General features: G+C 39.8%; 3 protein-coding genes and 1 long non-coding RNA gene across 4 annotated transcripts; 3 read left to right on the top strand and 1 right to left on the bottom strand.

The window, feature by feature from the left end:
- The first annotated feature begins 575 nt into the window (after positions 1 to 575).
- On the top strand, positions 576 to 3,595 carry LOC135632250 (uncharacterized). The gene is made up of 3 exons (XR_010494646.1): positions 576 to 668; positions 764 to 858; positions 3,235 to 3,595. It is a non-coding gene; the product is annotated as an uncharacterized LOC135632250 (long non-coding RNA).
- A 777-nt stretch (positions 3,596 to 4,372) lies between these two features.
- Positions 4,373 to 12,471, top strand: LOC135632247 (glycine dehydrogenase (decarboxylating), mitochondrial-like). The gene is made up of 15 exons (XM_065140656.1): positions 4,373 to 5,792; positions 5,909 to 6,154; positions 6,269 to 6,346; positions 6,434 to 6,534; positions 6,606 to 6,801; positions 6,876 to 7,001; positions 7,114 to 7,299; positions 7,604 to 7,717; positions 10,006 to 10,158; positions 10,773 to 10,961; positions 11,204 to 11,281; positions 11,363 to 11,488; positions 11,565 to 11,663; positions 11,861 to 11,978; positions 12,071 to 12,471. The coding sequence occupies exons 1-15, from the start codon at positions 4,581 to 4,583 to the stop codon at positions 12,163 to 12,165; spliced, it is 3,117 nt and encodes a 1,038-aa protein (XP_064996728.1). The 5' UTR covers positions 4,373 to 4,580; the 3' UTR covers positions 12,166 to 12,471.
- A 1,564-nt stretch (positions 12,472 to 14,035) lies between these two features.
- Positions 14,036 to 16,830, top strand: LOC103978747 (uncharacterized). Its single transcript, XM_009394657.3, has 2 exons — positions 14,036 to 14,406; positions 16,210 to 16,830. Exons 1-2 carry the CDS (start codon positions 14,277 to 14,279, stop codon positions 16,521 to 16,523), a joined length of 444 nt encoding a protein of 147 aa, XP_009392932.2. The 5' UTR covers positions 14,036 to 14,276; the 3' UTR covers positions 16,524 to 16,830.
- Positions 16,831 to 16,915: 85 nt separating this feature from the next.
- LOC135632243 (cytokinin dehydrogenase 6-like) lies at positions 16,916 to 19,303 on the bottom strand. Its single transcript, XM_065140646.1, has 5 exons — positions 18,554 to 19,303; positions 18,343 to 18,470; positions 18,009 to 18,275; positions 17,662 to 17,927; positions 16,916 to 17,593 (listed from the first exon to the last, which is right to left on the bottom strand). The coding sequence occupies exons 1-5, from the start codon at positions 19,182 to 19,184 to the stop codon at positions 17,281 to 17,283; spliced, it is 1,605 nt and encodes a 534-aa protein (XP_064996718.1). The 5' UTR covers positions 19,185 to 19,303; the 3' UTR covers positions 16,916 to 17,280.
- Positions 19,304 to 19,717: the final 414 nt, after the last annotated feature.

The raw sequence follows: 19,717 nt of genomic DNA, 5'->3' as shown, positions 1-19,717 counted from the left end.
GCTATAGGTTCACCCCCTTTGTGCTTTTTACGATCCCGATCCTACTGCTTCCCCTTCGCACTCTGTGACCTCCTTGTCTTTGAGCTCTTGCCTCTCCACCTCCGACTCCACACTAGCACCTCAGGGAAAGAAGCTCGTAGATCCTCAACGAATGATCACAAAAGCGACGATGTAGGATGGTTGAAGAGAGGGTGGAGACCGTCTTACTACATTGGAGCTAGAAGATAGAATTACTAAGCGGTGCTGACGCAAATGTAGAGCAGCGTGTCGACGCATACGAAGAGCATGGACATTTGCATCATTCTCTTTCTTTTATCCCTTTGCTTTAACTCTTACGTCGTCCTCTCTCCTTATCCATAATAGTCATCCTCAACTTTCAACAACGTCGCTTCATCACCATCAAAGACGTAATTAGGATATTAAATTTTTTTCTTATTATTTTTATATTTTTATTGGTAAAATCTATGATGTTTGGATAAATGAAATTAGATATTGCACTCTTATTATTATAAAAATTTAAATATATATTTTTAAATAGATACTAAAAAGGTCTAATGCATAATTAACCCTTGTCTAAATATCAGCTTCGAGTACCGGGAAAGGGAAGCCGTCCTCTTTCCTTCACATCGGCACTGCCAAGTCGATCAAGCAGAGCGATGAAGCCAGTGGTAATCTTCCCTAATCTATCTTTTCGGTGTGATTCTACCTATTCTTTTGATGATTGTTGGATTCTTCCTTCTTATTTGTTCATCTGTCGACGCAGATCTTCTTTACAGGGATTACCAGACGGATCACAAGTTCACCGTCAAGACGTACACATCCAACGGAGTCGTGAGCAATCATTCTCTTTTCTTGGGGGTTTGACGACTTTCTTCCTACTTTTCGTTTGTATTTGTTGGTCGCAAGCGTTCTCGCGATTGCTTTTTCGTCATTAAGTTGACTAAATAGAGTTGCCGAGTGATCTGATTCAAGAAACTCGCTATTCATCCATATAATCTCATCCATGGTTATTGTCTGATCTCTTACTGAGGATCTTGAACTTTAGCATCAGTTTCTGATTGCTTTACACGGGCCAAGATGTTGCGATCTGACCCTAAAGAATTGAATGCCCATAGGTTCATTAAGGGTTACTTCCGGGAGGAAGTAAATGCCGAAAGTTTTGCTTCTTTTCTGCTTGTCATGTCCTGTTTAGGGCTTTTGAAACAAAGGTACAGACTAAAGTCACAAACTGCATTGCTTCTTTGTTTCTCTGCATCATGCAGAGCTTGATGCATTTTGTGTTAGCCATACCAATGTTTCACCTGTATCCCTGAATCTTGGTGCATTTTGGATTATATCGTTTCTCTTTTTTATTCTAATTCTATGTTTAATATCAAGATCTTTGATAAATTCATTTTATGTATGTCAATTAAGGTGGTCCTCCATAGAAAAACTTATGATATAAAGTGCCAAACACATGCTTATCCACTGATTTCAGTGCTAGTGACAAGCAAACACATGCTTCTTTTCCTTAGTTCCGGGCGATGATCTAGATGGTTTCTTTATAATCTCTAGAATGGATAAAATGATGTCGATGAGTTGTTGCTATTCATGCTTTAAATTGATGGAAGAGAATACCGACATTGTGGATCTTTTATGCTTATGTTTTCATGGCAATGAAAGCTGATATGTAATTCTTGTATACACTTTTAGTTTAGCAGAAGTTGCCATTTTGTCTCCAATGTTTATATATTGGGATCTGTGATCTTCAACATCTTAACAATAACTCTTTTCTTCTACAAGGCAATCACAGCTTCAGAAACAAAGAAAAATGATTGGGTAAATTCTCCAGAAAAGCATCTGAATTATATTTTCTCCGGCATAACATTCTTTTTTTTTTTAACTATAGAGTCCCTAATTTTTCAGCTGGACAAAAATACCCTCAACAACTTATTCATCTTTTTTTTTTATTTCTCTCATTTTAAGTCAAATTCAAATGAACTATAACATTGGACCAGTTTAAGTCAATATTAGACCGGTCTCAAATAAATAATAGTCAATAAAATCAAACAATATAAATATATATTTATTTATATTTAAAATAAAAAGTATAAAGTTAATAAAAAAATAAAAAAGTATTATTATTATTATTTATATTTACAGTTTTTTAAAAATATATAATTTTATCAATTTCAAGCTTTAAAGATTGAATTTATATTATTTTATAACTTTACCCAATTTAAGGTGGACTATAAATCACCCTGGGTCAAAAATCACTTGAATATTATCGAGAAGGTTTTTTCTGAAATTTTAAGGAAAATGAAAGTTTTTGAGGACTTGTGTTACATTATTTTAGAGTAGGGTTGAGACACTATTTAAAGATAGTATAACCGCATTAAAAAACAATATAACTCACCTTTCTTTTTTATTTTTTAAAAATCTTAGAAAATATCTTATAAATATCTAAATGACCATTCTTTCTATTTTCAAGCTTTAAAATATATATTTTTTATTTATTTCCACTCTTATAAGATTAAAATTGTATCAATCTCTTAATTTTGCTCAATTTTGGATGAATAATTTAGGGTCAATAAGTGTGCTTAAGTTTAAACATATTATTAGATCAATTACTTAGGTTCAACAAATAAATGGATCCATAATCCCATTTGACTAAGATGTTTAAATGGATCCATTATCAACTGTTTTATGTTTTTTGCTTGATTCACGTTCTTCCGACTTGAGCAGTTGAATCCAAATCAATAGAATAGAGTAGCTAGCTATCTGTACTTGGATATTTCCATTTCTTTTCATGTCGATTTGCTGCTCTAAGCATTGATCATTCTATGATAATCTCTAACAAACTAGGGTTGACACCTTAATACTGTCTTTTTAAATTTTCTTTCATCCTCTTCTTCTAACAAGGTCATTTTTCTTTTAATTCTTGTATAACTTTGTGTTAGTGAATTTTCATGATTTATGTACATTTAGACCATTAAGTTCTTTAACACGTATTTCCATATTGCTTGATTGAGATTGTATATATCCGGTACTTTTATAGGTCATGGAAGTCCACTGCATAAGATCATCTTTAATGTACTTGAAGAAACATATGCCACCAAAAATTGTTGAAATTAAATATGTCTAATAGTTTATGTTTTCAAAAGATGGGATCTCAAGTCATTTAGATTAGCTACCCTGTTCATATGCTAGGATAGTGCAATGTTGCAGATCTTATCTGAAATACTAATTGCACAGGAATGTTACCTCGGCCAGTGGATCTGAAATAACAAGAAGCAGCATACATGGGATATCTAACTTGTGGCCATCAGTATAATTTTGTTACTTTCTTTTGGTGATTAATGTTTTCTGTTGGACTTCATCAGCTTGTCAGGTGAATGATGGTAGTTTGGCTACAAAACATAGGCTCTGCAGCAGCCATAGGAGGTGTCTATTATACTACCGTGTTTAGTTGTCAAAAGCATTGCATCAAGTATAATTCGGACGGCTTCTTATTTTACATGTTCATGCCCTTATTATGTGAAAATTCCTTGCTTATTTGTGGCAACAATTAATGTAATTTCCAATATTGGTTGATGAACTGAACAGTAGATCTGAACTCTGCAGGACCAGAACTCAAGCTCATCAGTTTGATCTCCATGCGCAATGATGGTTCTGATTTAGGACTGTTCTTAGTATGAAAACCACAAGGAACTGGATTCTTCAGGATCTACATCGAGTCAACTGTTTGATGAAATGTGATACAGACTGCACACCACAGTTCATTGATTTCTGGCCATTAAATCCCCAGATTCCGAAGTGTCTTGCCGCTAAGTTCTCTGGAATCTGGCTTAGATTTTGTCGACCCAGATAAGCTCCGAGAGGAGCTGATCCACCCATTTTTGTGAGGTTCGAGGGAGCGATAAGCCACCTGTGACTCGTCGGCTCGCCAACCTGCCTCGCTCCCCCTCCACTAAGATACATGCATGCTCGAACAGATGAAGCAAAGGCAAGAGCCGTTTTCCCAGCCCTCCTCGTCCATACAAACTCCATCCTTTCGTGCCGCAACGCTGCGCCTCCCGTCCCCCGATACGTATGTGGATCACGTTTTGGATTTGAGTGCTAGGCTTGCACACGCGTGCGATCCTTCTCGCTCCGTGTCAGCCTTGAGCGTCCCCTCGTGTGTCGTTGCATTGGCCTACGGTTCCTTTCCGAGCAACTGTGCCCCCACGTCACCCACTCCCTTCCACCTCTGGTTGGGTCTGGATATGAAATTTTGCATCATATCTCGGTGAATTATTTATGTATTTACGCGGTGGTAGATTTTTAGTACAACCATAACTCGGACTCGTGCTGCCTAAATATAAGGAGTTCAGTAAGCTGAACGATAGCAGGAGGAGGAGGAGGAGGAGGAGAAGGACGAGCTGTGTCTCCGTTGCTCTTCCCTTTCTCTCGCCTCCTGACGGGCATGCAGATAAGAGTGTTTCCAGGGGGAATGAATTGAAAAAACAGCTCTTTAGGGGTTCGTTGGCGTAAAGAAGTGACTTTTTTGGGGAGTGTTCGGTGTAAAGCAGAGATCTTTGTTGGTGTTTGTTAGGTTTCCAATGGAGCGCGCTCGAAAGTTGGCGAGCCGGGGAATTCTCCGACGCCTGATCTCCCAGACGAATTCGTCGGCGCCGACGCCTGCCACAACCCGCCACCTCTCCTCCCTCGCCTCATCCTCTGTCTTCCCTACCGGCAACTCCCTCCTCCGCCCACCCGCCGCTGCCAACTCCCTGCTCCGTAATGGCCAGTACCGCTCCATCTCCGTCGACGCCCTCCGCCCCTCTGACACCTTCCCCCGCCGCCATAACTCCGCCACGCCCGAGGAGCAGTCCACCATGGCCGCCTCCTGCGGCTTCGGTTCTCTTGACGCCCTCATCGATGCCACCGTTCCCAAATCCATCCGCATCCCCGACATGAAGTTCGCAAAGTTCGACGGCGGTCTCACTGAGTCCGAGATGATCGCGCACATGAGCCGCCTTGCCGCGAAGAACAAGGTCTTCAAGTCCTTCATCGGGATGGGCTACTACGACACCTTGGTCCCTGCCGTCATCCTCCGGAACATCATGGAGAACCCGGCCTGGTACACCCAGTACACCCCCTACCAGGCCGAGATATCCCAGGGCCGCCTCGAGTCCCTCCTCAACTTCCAGACCATGATATCCGACCTCACCGCCCTCCCCATGTCCAACGCTTCCCTTCTCGACGAGGGCACCGCTGCCGCCGAGGCCATGGCCATGTGCAACAACATCCAGAAAGGCAAAAAGAAGACCTTTTTTATCGCCTCCAATTGCCACCCGCAGACCATCGACATCTGCAAGACCAGGGCCGAGGGGTTTGATATCAAGGTCGCTGTCGCCAACCTCAAGGACTTTGACTACACGTCGAATGACGTTTGTGGGGTGCTGGTTCAGTACCCTGGCACGGAAGGTGAGATCTTGGACTACGGTGAATTCATCAAGAACGCCCATGCCCACGGCGTCAAGGTTGTGATGGCGACCGACCTGCTGGCGCTGACGGTTCTCAAGCCACCGGGCGAGCTTGGAGCCGACATCGTCGTTGGATCTGCTCAGAGGTTCGGGGTGCCCATGGGCTACGGCGGTCCGCATGCTGCGTTCCTGGCCACATCGCAGGAGTACAAGAGGATGATGCCCGGTAGAATCATCGGGGTCAGCGTCGACTCCTCTGGCAAGCCTGCACTGCGGATGGCGATGCAGACCAGAGAGCAGCATATCAGGAGAGATAAGGCCACCAGCAACATCTGCACCGCCCAGGTTGGGGATCTATGTATTAATTTTGCCAACCGCACTCATAATTTATGTTCATTCGTTTCACTTGTCTCATCTCTAAAGCAATACCTTTTTCTGATGGAAAACTTGAACTCTCTCAGGCATTACTCGCCAACATGGCTGCAATGTATGCAGTCTATCATGGTCCCGAAGGCCTCAAGGCTATTGCCCAGAGGGTCCATGGACTTTCCTACGCTTTTGCCTCTGGGCTGAAGAAGCTTGGGACGGTGACCGTTCAAGATCTTCCATTCTTTGATACCGTGAAAGTTACTTGTTCTGATTCAAAGGCAATTGCTGATGAGGCTTGCAAGCATGGGATGAACCTTCGGGTTGTTGACTCCAACACGGTGCGTGATTTTATCAAAATTCTATATTTTAATGGATAGAAGATGTTGAGATGTGTGAACATTCTTTACACTTGTCTTTGTCATTGCTCATGTAGTTATCATCTACAATTGCAGATAACTGTATCTTTTGATGAGACTACGACCTTGGAGGACGTTGATAAGCTGTTCAAAGTCTTTGCTTGTGGCAAGCCTGTAAGAACCTATGGAGAACAGACTGCTTTCTGAATGAGTAATATATTTCTCACTGTTGAAGTATCTGAACTTAATTAACATTATCAGGTCAACTTCACCGCTGAATCTCTAGCTCCAGAGGTCCAGATGGCTATCCCAAAAGGCCTCGTCAGAGGGAGCCCATATTTGACACATTCAATCTTCAACTCGTAGGCAGTGTAGATTTTCTGAAGTTAGGTGCCTCGTGAGGAGACTTAACCTTTCTGTTTTTGTTTTCTAGTTACCACACAGAGCATGAGCTGCTACGATACATGTACAAATTACAATCCAGAGATCTCTCTTTATGCCACAGTATGATTCCTCTCGGATCTTGCACGATGAAACTGAATGCTACTGTGGAGATGATGCCCGTGACTTGGCCGAGCTTTGCAAACCTTCACCCATTTGCCCCTGCTGACCAGTCTCAAGGATATCAGGTGATAAAAATTTTCTTTTCTTTAATCTGTTGGAAGAGTGTTTCTGACAGACTTTTTATTTGTTTCCATAACAGGAAATGTTCAAAGACCTTGGTGAGCTCTTGTGCACAATCACAGGCTTTGATTCTTTCTCATTGCAACCAAATGCTGGTGCTTCTGGAGAGTATGCTGGGCTCATGGTTATTCGTGCTTACCATCAAGTAAGTCGTCTGGACATTGAAATTGTCAATTTAAGAAATTAATCTTCGAGAATTAGATCTTATGCTTTAAACCATGGGGTCATTTATGTGCCTTTTTGGTGAAAATTTGTAGTCGAGAGGAGATCACCATCGGAATGTTTGCATCATACCTGTGTCTGCTCATGGTACAAATCCTGCAAGTGCTGCTATGTGTGGAATGAAGATTGTTGCTGTTGGAACTGATTCCAAGGGTAATATTAACATTGAGGAACTAAGAAAAGCAGCTGAGGCACACAAGGAAAATTTGTCTGCTTTGATGGTAAAGGGTGAATTTTTGGAATTTATTTATTTTAGCATTCATGATGAACTAGTTCTTTGATCAGTTATCTTTAATGATTTTGTATGCTTCGCATTCATAGGCAGTCAAAGCATTCATTTACCGGCAAATTGACATTTTTGTGGGCCTATATGGTAGTTAGTAACACATTGCATTCTTTCTTTAAATTGCTGTTCTTGATTTAAGTTTTAAAATACTGGATATTTTTTGGTACGATATCTTGATCATTATTAAAAGCTTTAATTGATTGCTTTCCTTCAATACTGGTTCCACCCTCGCTCTGCAGGTTACCTACCCTTCAACGCATGGAGTCTATGAAGAGGGCATTGATGAAATCTGCAAGATTATTCATGACAATGGTGGACAAGTTTACATGGATGGTGCTAACATGAATGCACAGGTTTGTCGTTCAATGTCCTAAATGAGACATTAATCTACTTGTAGCTTCTGTTCTCTTGTATGGTCTGGAAAGTAATATTGAACTGTAGTTGTATGCCACTTGTGTTGGTCGTCGATCATGTGAGAACTTTTGTGGTGTTTCAACACACCAACTCATGATCCATCAGTCATGAGTTTGTAGGAGCAACTTCAATTTTTCCATGTAAATATTTTCATTGAGCATAACACATGGACATGACAAACTGTTGTTTACTTCTTGTCATCTTTATAAATTATGGCTATGCATTGTGATTCAAGCATCACATTTTTTTGTTCATATGATTGTGCATATTTGTGAGAGTTTTTTTTTTTTTTACAAAGGGTAAGTAGTGAAGATGAATTTTAAAAAGATACCAGATGAGTTCTTGAACCCTCAACCTTTGATGAGTGAGGTTGGTACATCACTACTAGACCAATGTTTTAGGTGGAAGAATTGGTCTGAAGAGCCTATTATTGTTCCAAACTCTACCTTCAGTCTAGTTCATTTGTTGTTTTGTAGTTATAGAATATTTTCAGCTCTATGGAGGCACTTGATATGCAACTCCCTAAATGGTGCGAAGGCTTAAAGGATTGGTGATATAATGAAATATAATGGAAATAAGGGAAAATATGATCGCTTCGTTGAAAAATTATTTCAACAATGAAAACACTAGTAGAACAGGTTCAAACATATATGAAACTTTGCAGGAGAGATAGACATTGATGGTTCTCTTTTGGAATAGCTTTACTTGATACTTGATGTTGAACCACTTGTTCTCGATGTTTTATACAGTTTGGGGTCTGATGGATTGCAAAAGTTAAAAGAAAATACAGAATAGAGAGGGTTTTGAGGCTGTAGGACAATATGTAATGGTGGAAAATGAGAGTTGGGATAATTGGAGGAGGGGGAAGAAGATAGAAACTAGATAGATATCTTGTACCCATTCCAGGTCTTTCAAACTTGTTTTGGAGGAACATAACAGTCTCACTCTACTGACATGTATTGTAGGAAAAAGGATTTTCCTCCATTAGTTCATCCAATATATGATATGCATGTAACTCTTTTTGCTTTTCTGTAAGCCTCCTGGTACATGAAGAAAATACAATTTATAACAATAGTGTATATTATAATAAGAAATTCATAATAAAGAATTGCATTCTCTTTATCAAGGCATGTCAATCTTAATTTCCTTTTTTAGGTTTTTATACTTCCAAATTTGTTTGGAAAATAATATACTTTTACATACTATTGATTGATATTGTGGATTCTTCCATCAGTCTTAAACTTTTTAAAAGGGATTGAATCCTTGATTGAGCCTTGGATTATTTGACCAAATCCAAATTTTGATTTATTCCATTTTTCATTTGTCTTTTTTTCCCATTTCCTTGAGCAATCTTAGGATAATGAAACGGAAACATGGAAGATATTATCATGTGACAACTTATGATAGTTACAAAAGGCTCTTAAGTACCAAAATTATTTCATAGCAAAAACAAAAATGACAAACGAAAAACCTGTTTAATCCGATTCAAATCTAAGTTCATCACAATTCAATTCTCTTGGCTCTTAGTGAAGATATGGAAGGTGCTTCGGTTTCCACACTACTTTTGAGGCTATAACTGCTATCTCCGACATCAATAGCAGCAACATTTTACCTAGTTGTCTTAGATTAAGGTTACCTTTCTTCATGAAAATTTGATGTGAGAAATATACTATTATATCAGATGACTGACATGTCTTATGTCATTTATCATGATAAGGCCAGATTGGTTTTAGACATCAAAGACATTTAAGTGCTAAATGTTCAGAAGACTAGAAACGTGATGCGACAAAGATATCAGATAACCTCATCCTTTTGTGTGTGTGTGTGTATATATATATATTCCAGATGTCACAATCTGGGCTCAAAACTACATGGGCATTGTCAACAGAATAGGCATCCTCAAAGGTGCCTTTTAGGGAATGATAGTTTCCTGTATGCTTTGTCAAATCTAACCTCTCCAATGATACTGTTTGTCAGTACCATGGCTATGGTTGCTTAGCATGCTACAATTTACTGAAGTAGTTTCTCTACAATGCAATCCTATGTAGAATGAGTTGTTTATGTGTTTAATCACAGAACAACTTTCATCGTCTTATTGCGGATTTTGGTCAATCTAATGATCATGAATGTTTTTGGCAGGGTTTGTGCTGGAATTAAGGCTTCACTTTCATATTGGCAATTTCCAAAAGTTGCTTCCTTCTAACGTTAACTTTTATGTATTATTCAGGTTGGCCTTACAAGTCCAGGCTTTATTGGAGCAGATGTCTGCCATCTAAACCTCCATAAAACATTCTGCATCCCACATGGTGGAGGTGGTCCTGGAATGGGTCCCATTGGTGTGAAGAAGCACTTGGCGCCGTTCTTGCCATCACATCCTGTGGTATGATTCTTTAAGTTGGTTAAATATTGAAGCTATAGAACTTACAAAAGCATGTATTACCTGTCAATATCTCACAACAACTTACATCACTTAAGACAAACAGACTGTTCTTGTAAATCCCTTGACGTTGCTCCTCCACTGTGATTCAGAGTCATATGATTGCACAGTCATTTATGATTGTTGAGTTGTTTCCATTGTTGGTAAGCTAGCATTGCATACACTAGCATTACTTTAAAATCCACCAATATACAAACTAACATGGTTTTCTAATGATGATTTAAGAACATAAAGGAGCAACTTTACTGTGACACTGAGGCTCATCCTCTCTGATTTAGGATTCAATATGAAGGAGCAAGTCTCCTCTTTGATTTAAGAATACAGGAAGCCTAATACATTTGATTTTTTTTTTTGCGAAATAACTTTCTCAAGTTATGAATAGACAGTTTTTTTCTCCTTTCTAAGATTTATTTGAATTAATATTATTTTTTACTTTGTGATAATTAAATTAAATGTCCCGGTATAATTTGTGATCTGGAGATCCAAGTTTCTATCTATTTGGTTTGGTGTTGAACATTTCCAGTACTTAGACTATCTCTTTCATTTTGTTATTGTAGGTGCCTACTGGTGGGATACCTCCCCCTGAGAAGGTCCAGCCTCTTGGTACCATTGCTGCAGCACCTTGGGGATCTGCACTTATCTTGCCAATTTCATACACATACATAGCCATGATGGGTTCTAAGGGGTTAACTGACGCTTCAAAGATTGCGATCCTCAATGCAAACTACATGGCAAAGCGCCTAGAGGTACTTCAATTTGCTTTTTATGTTTTATTAGGCAGTGTGAGAGTTCTGTTCCTCCAGGAATAAGTCCTTTTCATTATGCTAAGCTGGCAACAGTTCTTGTTTGGCAAATTACTGCTGAATCCACAGGTTGTTACCAAAACATTAAAAGAAAAGAAAATTTATGACAAAAAATATTTTTTCTGAGTTTTTATTTGTTTGACCCATTTGTTTTTATTGTCTCTAACAAATATATGGTTTTGCAGAACTATTACCCCATTCTTTTTCGTGGAGTCAATGGAACTGTTGCCCATGAATTCATTGTTGACTTGAGGGGGTTTAAGGTCCGTAGACAACCTATTTTCATTCAATCAATTATATTATTTTCTCGACCCTTGTAAATGCTGATATTTGAATTATTGCAGGCGACTGCTGGTCTAGAAGCGGAAGATGTTGCAAAACGTCTTATTGATTATGGGTTCCATGCACCAACAATGTCTTGGCCAGTGCCAGGGACACTCATGATCGAACCCACAGAAAGTGAAAGCAAGGTATTGTGCCACCACTCCCTGATCTCAACCTGTCTTGTAGAGACCATTCTTTAAGCAACTTTGGTCTCCCTTGCAGGCGGAACTAGATAGATTCTGTGATGCTCTTATTTCTATAAGGGAAGAGATTGCGCAGATCGAGAACGGAAAAGCTGACATCAACATCAATGTCCTGAAGGTATAAAGATGTAAAATTGCTTGAAATGCAATTTTTAGAATTCGTTAGCCTTATTGAATGAGTCAATAAAATCTTGCCATTCTCATTGAAGTGTTATCTTTTCCTCTTCGATTAAGAATATAGCCAATCAATGATTCATGTAATTGCTTTGCAGAAGAATTTTGTTTGATGATTAGAACTAACAAGTTTATTTGCAGGGTGCTCCTCATCCTCCATCTCTGATTATGGGAGACACATGGAGTAAACCATACTCCAGGGAATATGCAGCTTTCCCTGCTGCTTGGCTCCGAGGCGCTAAATTCTGGCCAACTACAGGTACGAGCTTTGACTCGCTCTATCTTGCTTTCATTTACCAGGAAGAGAACTGAGAGTGACAATACTGCATTTGGTTGTGGTTTATTCACTAGGACGCGTCGACAACGTGTATGGCGATCGTAATCTCATCTGCACCCTTCTTCCTGTGTCGCAAATGGCTGAAGAAGCTGCAGCTGCTACTGCATAAACATATCGTGCTCCTGCTGCATCGACATGGAGGAAAGTCTTTCTCTGGTGACTCTTTTAGACTGTACATATATATGTATCGTGGGAGTGCTCGCTCCTGCATGCCTACTGCAGCTGCCAAAAGACCTTTCTCCTCTCTGAAACATGTTGCTTACTGCAACTTATTCCAAGTCTAATTCCTGCCTTTTACAATTTATGTTTATTTACCAGTCAATGATACTCATGAAACATCTGCATTAAATTATGTCAAATTGTATTTCCTTGTTCTTACTGTTTCTCATACTAGAAAATGAAGCTGATTTGGTCAGTTAATGTGTGGAAACACTGATCTTTTTTTGACATATGTTAGTGTGAGAACTGATTCAAAATTGAGTCAGATTTCGGCAAATCGGGTCAACTAGGGATGTTGACCAAAAGTCAACATCCCTCGTGCTGCTCCCAACTACAGATTCTTACATGCAAATTCTTGGTTAAAAAAAAAAATTAATTCTTCATCTTTAATACATCTAATGTTACCTAAATCATTTTTTTTTTCTCTAACAATTCGATATATATCCTTTTTACCATCTTTAATACTTAATTTATTATAAAAATTATCCTAAGCTTTGTATCTTACCATACTAATCATTTATAATTATTTTTTTTAATTATTTTAATTATTTTAAGTTTTTCTTTATTTTTATAATTTTAAAATATTAAAATATGATTTTTAGTAAAATTATTTTTTAAACTTCCTTACATTTAGTCTTATCAAGAATCTCCCAGCTCCTTATATTATTAATTATCATAGTTTAAATAATATTAATATTATCCTCGAGTAAGTTTCAAGTCCCATCGTTTTCCATCTTATTCTTAATAGTGTTTACAATATCATTTTAAAAATTTTACCATCTTGTCTTATTAATTTTTTTCTTCTATCTTTTTTTCTTTTATTTTCTATAATAAATATCTAATATCATTGATTTGTTAAACTTTTATAAGGTATAATTTTATACTTCTTACAAATAATTTTATTTACCTTTCTAACGAGAATTTTTTTTTTTATTATAGTTATGACCACTATTATAAAAAATTAAAATATTTATTTTTTTCTTAAAATAAGTATTTATAATTATAAGATCATAAAAATTTATAAAATTCAAAATCATACCATCATCTTCATTTCTCTTTCTATAACTAAAGCCCTCATACATCTCTTTATATTCACCATATATTTTCTATACATGATCATTCAAATATTTTCTAATTATAAGTTTTTTAGTTATAGGATGATATCAACTAATATTTCCTAAAATTCTCTTTGATTTATTCATCCAATTTGGCTTGAGATGCATAAGTACTAATGATAGTCAAAACATCTTTATCCTTTCACAAATTTTAGAATTATAATTCTATCTCTAAATTTTTTTTATATTTATAATATTATTCTTAAGAACCTTATCAACAATAATTCTCATATAATTTCTGAGTTTAATTTTTTCATTATACCAAATTTAAATATAGTATTATCATCTCTTTAGTTTTTTTTCCATATTCACTTACTCTTTTATAAGCAAATAATATTTATTCTTCTTCTAATCAAATGACTATCAATTATCCTCTCTTCCAAAAATAGTATTCCTATATTTCAAATTACTAATCTAACTTATTGTACTTAGACTTACTTTTTTTATTTTTATTAGTTCAAAACAATAAAAGACTAAGAGGTATTTCTCCCTCTAGGAGGTGCTGCGATGTGGTGCCATGTATATATATATATATATATATATATATATATATATATATATATATATATATATATATATATATCACTTCATCAATTATTCCTATTAAAAGTAACTAATAAAAGCTAATGAAAATGCTCCAACTAAAGGGAACGCGTCAGGGAAGGGAACGGATCTCTTCCAATTATTGTAAGGTTATTTGTCGCTATTAGAACTGTTTGATTCGGAATCGTTGGTGGGGCCCTGCCGTATCCGACTATATACAGGAAGTTTAAAATTTCCACTGGAGTTCTTTTTGGAGAGGATCCACAGCCGAAAGGAAATCCATCCGGCCGAGTTGGTCATACCCATCGCTCTCTGTGACTGTGGCGGACAACTCGTCCTTGTCATGGCGGTCTCACGAGCGTCTTCTGCAGCCGTTGCTGCTCCTCCTCCTCGTCTGCCGCCTGCTGCTGCGAAGAAGGGCTTCCTTCGCCGCGTTCTACCCTTCATGCTCACCGCCAATCTTGCTGTCGGAGGTCATCTCTCTCACTCTCGCTTTCGTGCTAATCTCCATCTCCATTCCCAAGCTTTACTTCTTCTCCCCCTCTCTGGAGGATTGAGAGTCGTTCGCGCTAAGATCACGGTCACTGCTCGTTCTTCACGATTCAAGGAAGTGAAACCTTGTTTAATTGCGCCCACGGTGTCTCGGATTTCTTGGTCAGATCTTGCTAAGAGGAAAAAAGAGAATCTTTCTCGCCAAAACATTACAGTCATGTAAAAGATAGAAAATCTGAATCAAACTGGTCAATCTTGGAATGGCTAGTCTACTTTAATGTGTTCCGAAAGAACTAATTGTATCGGTGTATCCTAAATTATAATTATAGAGAGGACCTACGATACTACTATCAAAGTTTCAAATATTTGGTGTCGGCTACATTGAGTTTTTGCCACCATTGAGATTAGTTAAAATCCATGTTCATGAGATCTTACACAGATTATCAGTGACCTAACGTAACCCTTCACCTTTTTCATCCGGGCTTGGGATCATTTGAGACCTATCACTTTGTGTAACAATGCACTAACCAATCTGGATGTCTCAATAGAGACAAGTCTTTCATATGAATTGCAATTAGAGTCTTACATATTATCGTTAGCAATTTGCCCCTAATAATTTGAAGCGTCAAAGCTTGCATTGTGTGTGCAAGGTTTTCCTTCATCGGCATCAGAAGATTGTAGAAACCAAAATTTGCATGGTGATGAGACACATTCACCCTGAATCCATGCAACTTGTCTTTTTCTTTTCTCGCAAAGTGTCTGCAACGTAAAAACTCTGCAGTACTCTGGAGTGGAATTTTCTTGTATTTTAAAGCCCATTGTTGCTAGTTTTGCTATACGCATTAGTTTTGACATTTTCTCAGTAAAATGTAGTGTTGGTAACCTCAGTGGTATTGTTCCCAGTTGTCTGAAAGGACAAATCATGAGAAAGTATGCAGTTCATTTTTTCCATTGTGAAAATTGTTCCATCTTCCTTCCTAATTGGACCAGTTCACCTCTCTCTTTCTTCATCCATTTCTGAGCTAGCAAAATTGACCTGTGAGATAGCATCATCTCTCTTTATTCTTTTGTTATTACTGTCTCTTTTGCATTTTGCGAATTGTGCTGACAGATTTTCTCCCTGCTATCATTGTATCTAAAGTTACAGACCATTAGATGACTGCTTCAATGATAATGTTCATGTCTCTTGTTAGCCTAACTGCTGTTGTTGCATTTTGAAATACCCATTCTTCATTACCGTTCGGTTTCAGAAATTTCCTCAATTTTGAATCAGTTCAAAATGTTGGTCCTCGCAACAGAAAATATATGTAGACATTCTGAAATGCTTACATTTTCAAGGGGGCATATGATAACTTCACTTTGAAAACATGTATAGGCATGAAGATTTAACATCATGTGATTTTTTCTTGATGGCAATTTGGAATGTTTGATCACCTTGCATGGTTTATATTGTCATTTTGAAATCCCTTGTACATTATCACTCTCAGATTTGATCAACCTTTTCGACTCTTATTAAGTAAAGTAATTGTGAAAGCAACAATTGGCAATCCGCACCAGTGTCCTTTTTATTTTGTTTCTTTTCAAATATTTACAAGCTATAAATGGTATTCATTTATGAACCCGATCATTTCATTGTGGGGCGATTCAGAGGTATTATTCTTGAATTGCAGAAATCCCTTGAAAGCAACAAGTTAGTCATGATAAAAATGATGGATCAAAATGTTGAACATATATACTTCTAATCCATGGTTCTCTTCCTCGATTTAACAATCCTCTTCATGCAGTGTATGCATTTCTTAGCACATCAAAGAATGAGTCAGTTGAGAAGGATGCAGAGGTTGCGGGAGAGGTTCCGGCTGCCCCAGTAGCTGCCACCGAATCTGTGATTCCTGATGAGAAACCTGTTGCTGGACCTATTCCAGCACCCATGAAGGTTCTGCCTCCTATAGCAGAACAGGAGCAGCGAGAACTCTTTAAGTGGATGCTGGAGGAGAAGAGGAAAGTGAAGCCGAGTGATCGGGCCGAGAAGAAAAAAATTGATGATGAGAAGGCTCTCCTCAAGCAGTTTATTGGAGCAAAATCTATTCCCAGCATATAAAAGCCTCATCTTTCATGAATCCTTGAGCATGTTGTTGTGCTTCGACCAAGCATCGTGTCATGTTATCCTAATACTTTTTCTGCGATTCTGGCAGTACCGTGTAAGCTGATTCTTTTGCACTGAAGTTTCAAAGGTGCTGCCTTGGATCAAATCTGTGCAAATATGTTCCGTGTTGTGATCATAATTGATAGACCTCTTGTTTTGGATACTACTTTCTACCATGAGTTGCTTGTGTTAGAACAAGCTCTGTACCGGCCGGATGGTCCAATAATTACAGAAAATGATCAAAGTTTGAGTATTGAAAATTTTCCTTTGGATTCAACCTTTTTCGACACATCTTTTCTCGATGCATAAACACTAGACAGCACTGATTGAAATCTTAAGTGTCTTGCTCAGTTGTTACTAATGGACATTTCAGAAGCTTGAATCATGAGACTGTGAGATCCTTCTTTTGCTTGCTATCCTCTGTTTCCATTCAATTATCCATCTCTATGATCAGGAAACAAGTAGTTTGACTGTGCCAGACAACTTCATACGGATTATATGATGCTCGAACCAAGTCAACGCCACATCATTTGTGTACAATATATCGGAGGAAGTCTTTGACCTGTGATTTGAGTAGTAGATCACTCCAGTTGGGTGCTACAGAAACCACAAAGATATTTACATTATCCCCAAGAAAAGGAAATCTTGAGCTTCTCTCTTACATCCTCTTTGAGAGAAATATGCTAATCTTTTAAGGTATTCATGCTGGTATTTACATGGATTGATGTTGAGCAAAGGAGGAGGTAAATATACGCTGGCCAGGAGATAACAATGCTCTCGGATCATATCTCATCTTCCTCTCCACAAACACATCCCATTTCGCCCCGAAATGCTTCCTCCAGTCCGCAAGAGACGTGTAATGAGGCAAGTACTGTCTGTAGCTTATTCCGGCGTCGTCGCAGAACCGCAGTATCTCGTCGTTTTGCTCCTCCAAATTCTTCCACCCGTCCATGCCGGACCGCAACAGTCCTATCGCGTAGAACACCTCTTCGTCGGGAACGACGGCCGACGTCCTCTGATCCCACCTGCATCCGCCACACTCTCGTCATGTGCATGTGGAAATGAGTTTGATGCATGAAGAAGTCGTACGCACTTGTTCCTGTTCATGGCGCAGATTAGGATCGGACCCACCGAGTTGTTGTGCTTGAGGATGCTCTTGAAGACCCCTCGATCGAACTCCAGTATTCTGGAACTGGGAATCAACATGTTGAGCCACGGATGGGGCACGTTCCAGAGGCCCCTGGACTGAAGCTTCGTCTCTCCTTCCCGCACTCGGTTGAGGAAGTGCATGTAGCTGACATCGTTCCTGAACTCGAACCCTGGCAAGTACCTCAGATCATCCACCACCGATCTGAGTTCCTGGCAACAGGAAGCATCGAACAGGTTCCAAATTCAACATCAGAACGAAGGAATTCTACATTTCCAACATCGGTTTACCACCTGATCGATGGAAGATGCCGTAGCGTGGTCATAGTACTTGGCTCCTTCCAAGCAGTAGACTGCACCATACTGTGCTGCCAACCTTGAGATCCTTGTGATATCCTCTTCTACATAGAACGATGATCTCCAGTTATCGGTGAGGCTATCGGCCATTATCACCGAACCTTCTACGTAGTTGAACCCCTTCTTCTTCTCCAGTGAAATCAGTCTCTCCTGATCGCTGGTGAAAGCTGCAAAGTCTTTGTAGATCAGCCGCACCCATCTTACCTGCAGGATCGAAACTCACTGAATGAGACCACGTTTCTTGCACTCATCTGGATCGATGCATGCGTACCATTGTTGGAGCTGGCTCTATAGCGATCCGAGCTCTCGTGATGATCCCGAACTGGGCCAGACCTCCCAGAACTGCAAAGAACAGGTCTGCTTCGTGCTGCTCCGAGCATGTCACCGTCTCTCCCTTTCCTGATCGACATGATCATTCGTTCCCGAACGTTACAGATGGAACAGTGGATGATTAGGTGAAGCAGAGGAGAAATGATTCGTACCGGTGATGACATCCAGTTCATACACGTTGGAGATCTGGGGACCATACAGGAAGGTCTGGCCACTGATGCCGGCATTCGAGAGGGTGCCGCCCACGGTGAGGTACAAGTAGTCGGTCCAGGAGCGGGGTGCAAGCCCATGCTTCATGGTCTCCCGCAGGACGTCAATCCATAACTGCTCGCCACCGGCGTCCACATAGCTCGGCCGGCACCCTTCCCCGCACACACGTATCCGACCCTGGCCGTCGCCCCTCAGCGCACCCATGTCGACCACCACGCCGTCGCGGGCTAGCGCCTGCCCCCTGACCGAGTGGCCACGGCCTCGCGGGGCTATCCCGAACGGCCGAGCCGACGCGTACGAGAACCCCACCAACGCCGCTATGTCGCTGTCCGACGACGGGCGGAACACCGCCGCAGGAACGGCTCGCGTAATCAGCCCGAAGTCTGTGGAAGCGCGGTCGACGGCCTCGGGGTCGACGCACACCGTGGAATTCAGCTTCAGGGAGTGGATCTCCTGGAGCAATGAAACAGCAGGCCCCGGCTTGTGCTGCCCAACTATGGACAGCAGGCCGCCCACAAGGAACACGACCACCACCGAGGAGAACATGAAGCTGGTCCTGGGTAAGAAGATCATCGTCCTGTGATATGTTTGTCGTCGATCTCAGAGAGAGAGAGAGAGTGTGTGTGTGTGTGTGTGTGTGGAGTAGAGGGTGAGGATGGCTTGTCATATAAAAGGCGAAGAGGAACGTGGGGAGAGATCTGTAGGGGTGCAAAGAAGATCTTTGGGGCTGGTCTTTTCCTGTACTATGTGGGGAGATGATACAAGAAAACAACAGTAGAAAGAAATAAAAAGGAAACTGAGGAGAGCAGTGGGCCGTCGACTTCTTTTGTTTGGTAGTCTCCGCAAATGGGGGAGAGAGAGCGAGAGAGAGAGAGAGGCCTATGAACAATGAAGAAGGTGGTGTCCATGGATTCATAGAGAGAGAGAGAGAGAGAGAGAGAGAGAGAGAGAGAGAGAGAGAGAGATGCCTATGAACAATGAAGAAGGTGGAGTCCATGGATTCGTATTGGCGGTATTAGGTGTGTTTAAATTTAATCGAAAATTTAAATCAAATTAATTAATTTGGTCCAAATTGATTTATTAATAATTTGACTTTAAAGATTATA

The sequence above is a fragment of the Musa acuminata genome, chromosome BXJ1-3 (genome assembly GCF_036884655.1).
Source record: "Musa acuminata AAA Group cultivar baxijiao chromosome BXJ1-3, Cavendish_Baxijiao_AAA, whole genome shotgun sequence".
In the NCBI taxonomy this organism is placed as follows: Eukaryota; Viridiplantae; Streptophyta; class Magnoliopsida; order Zingiberales; family Musaceae; genus Musa; species Musa acuminata.
This window is presented reverse-complemented; position numbering and strand designations above follow the sequence as displayed.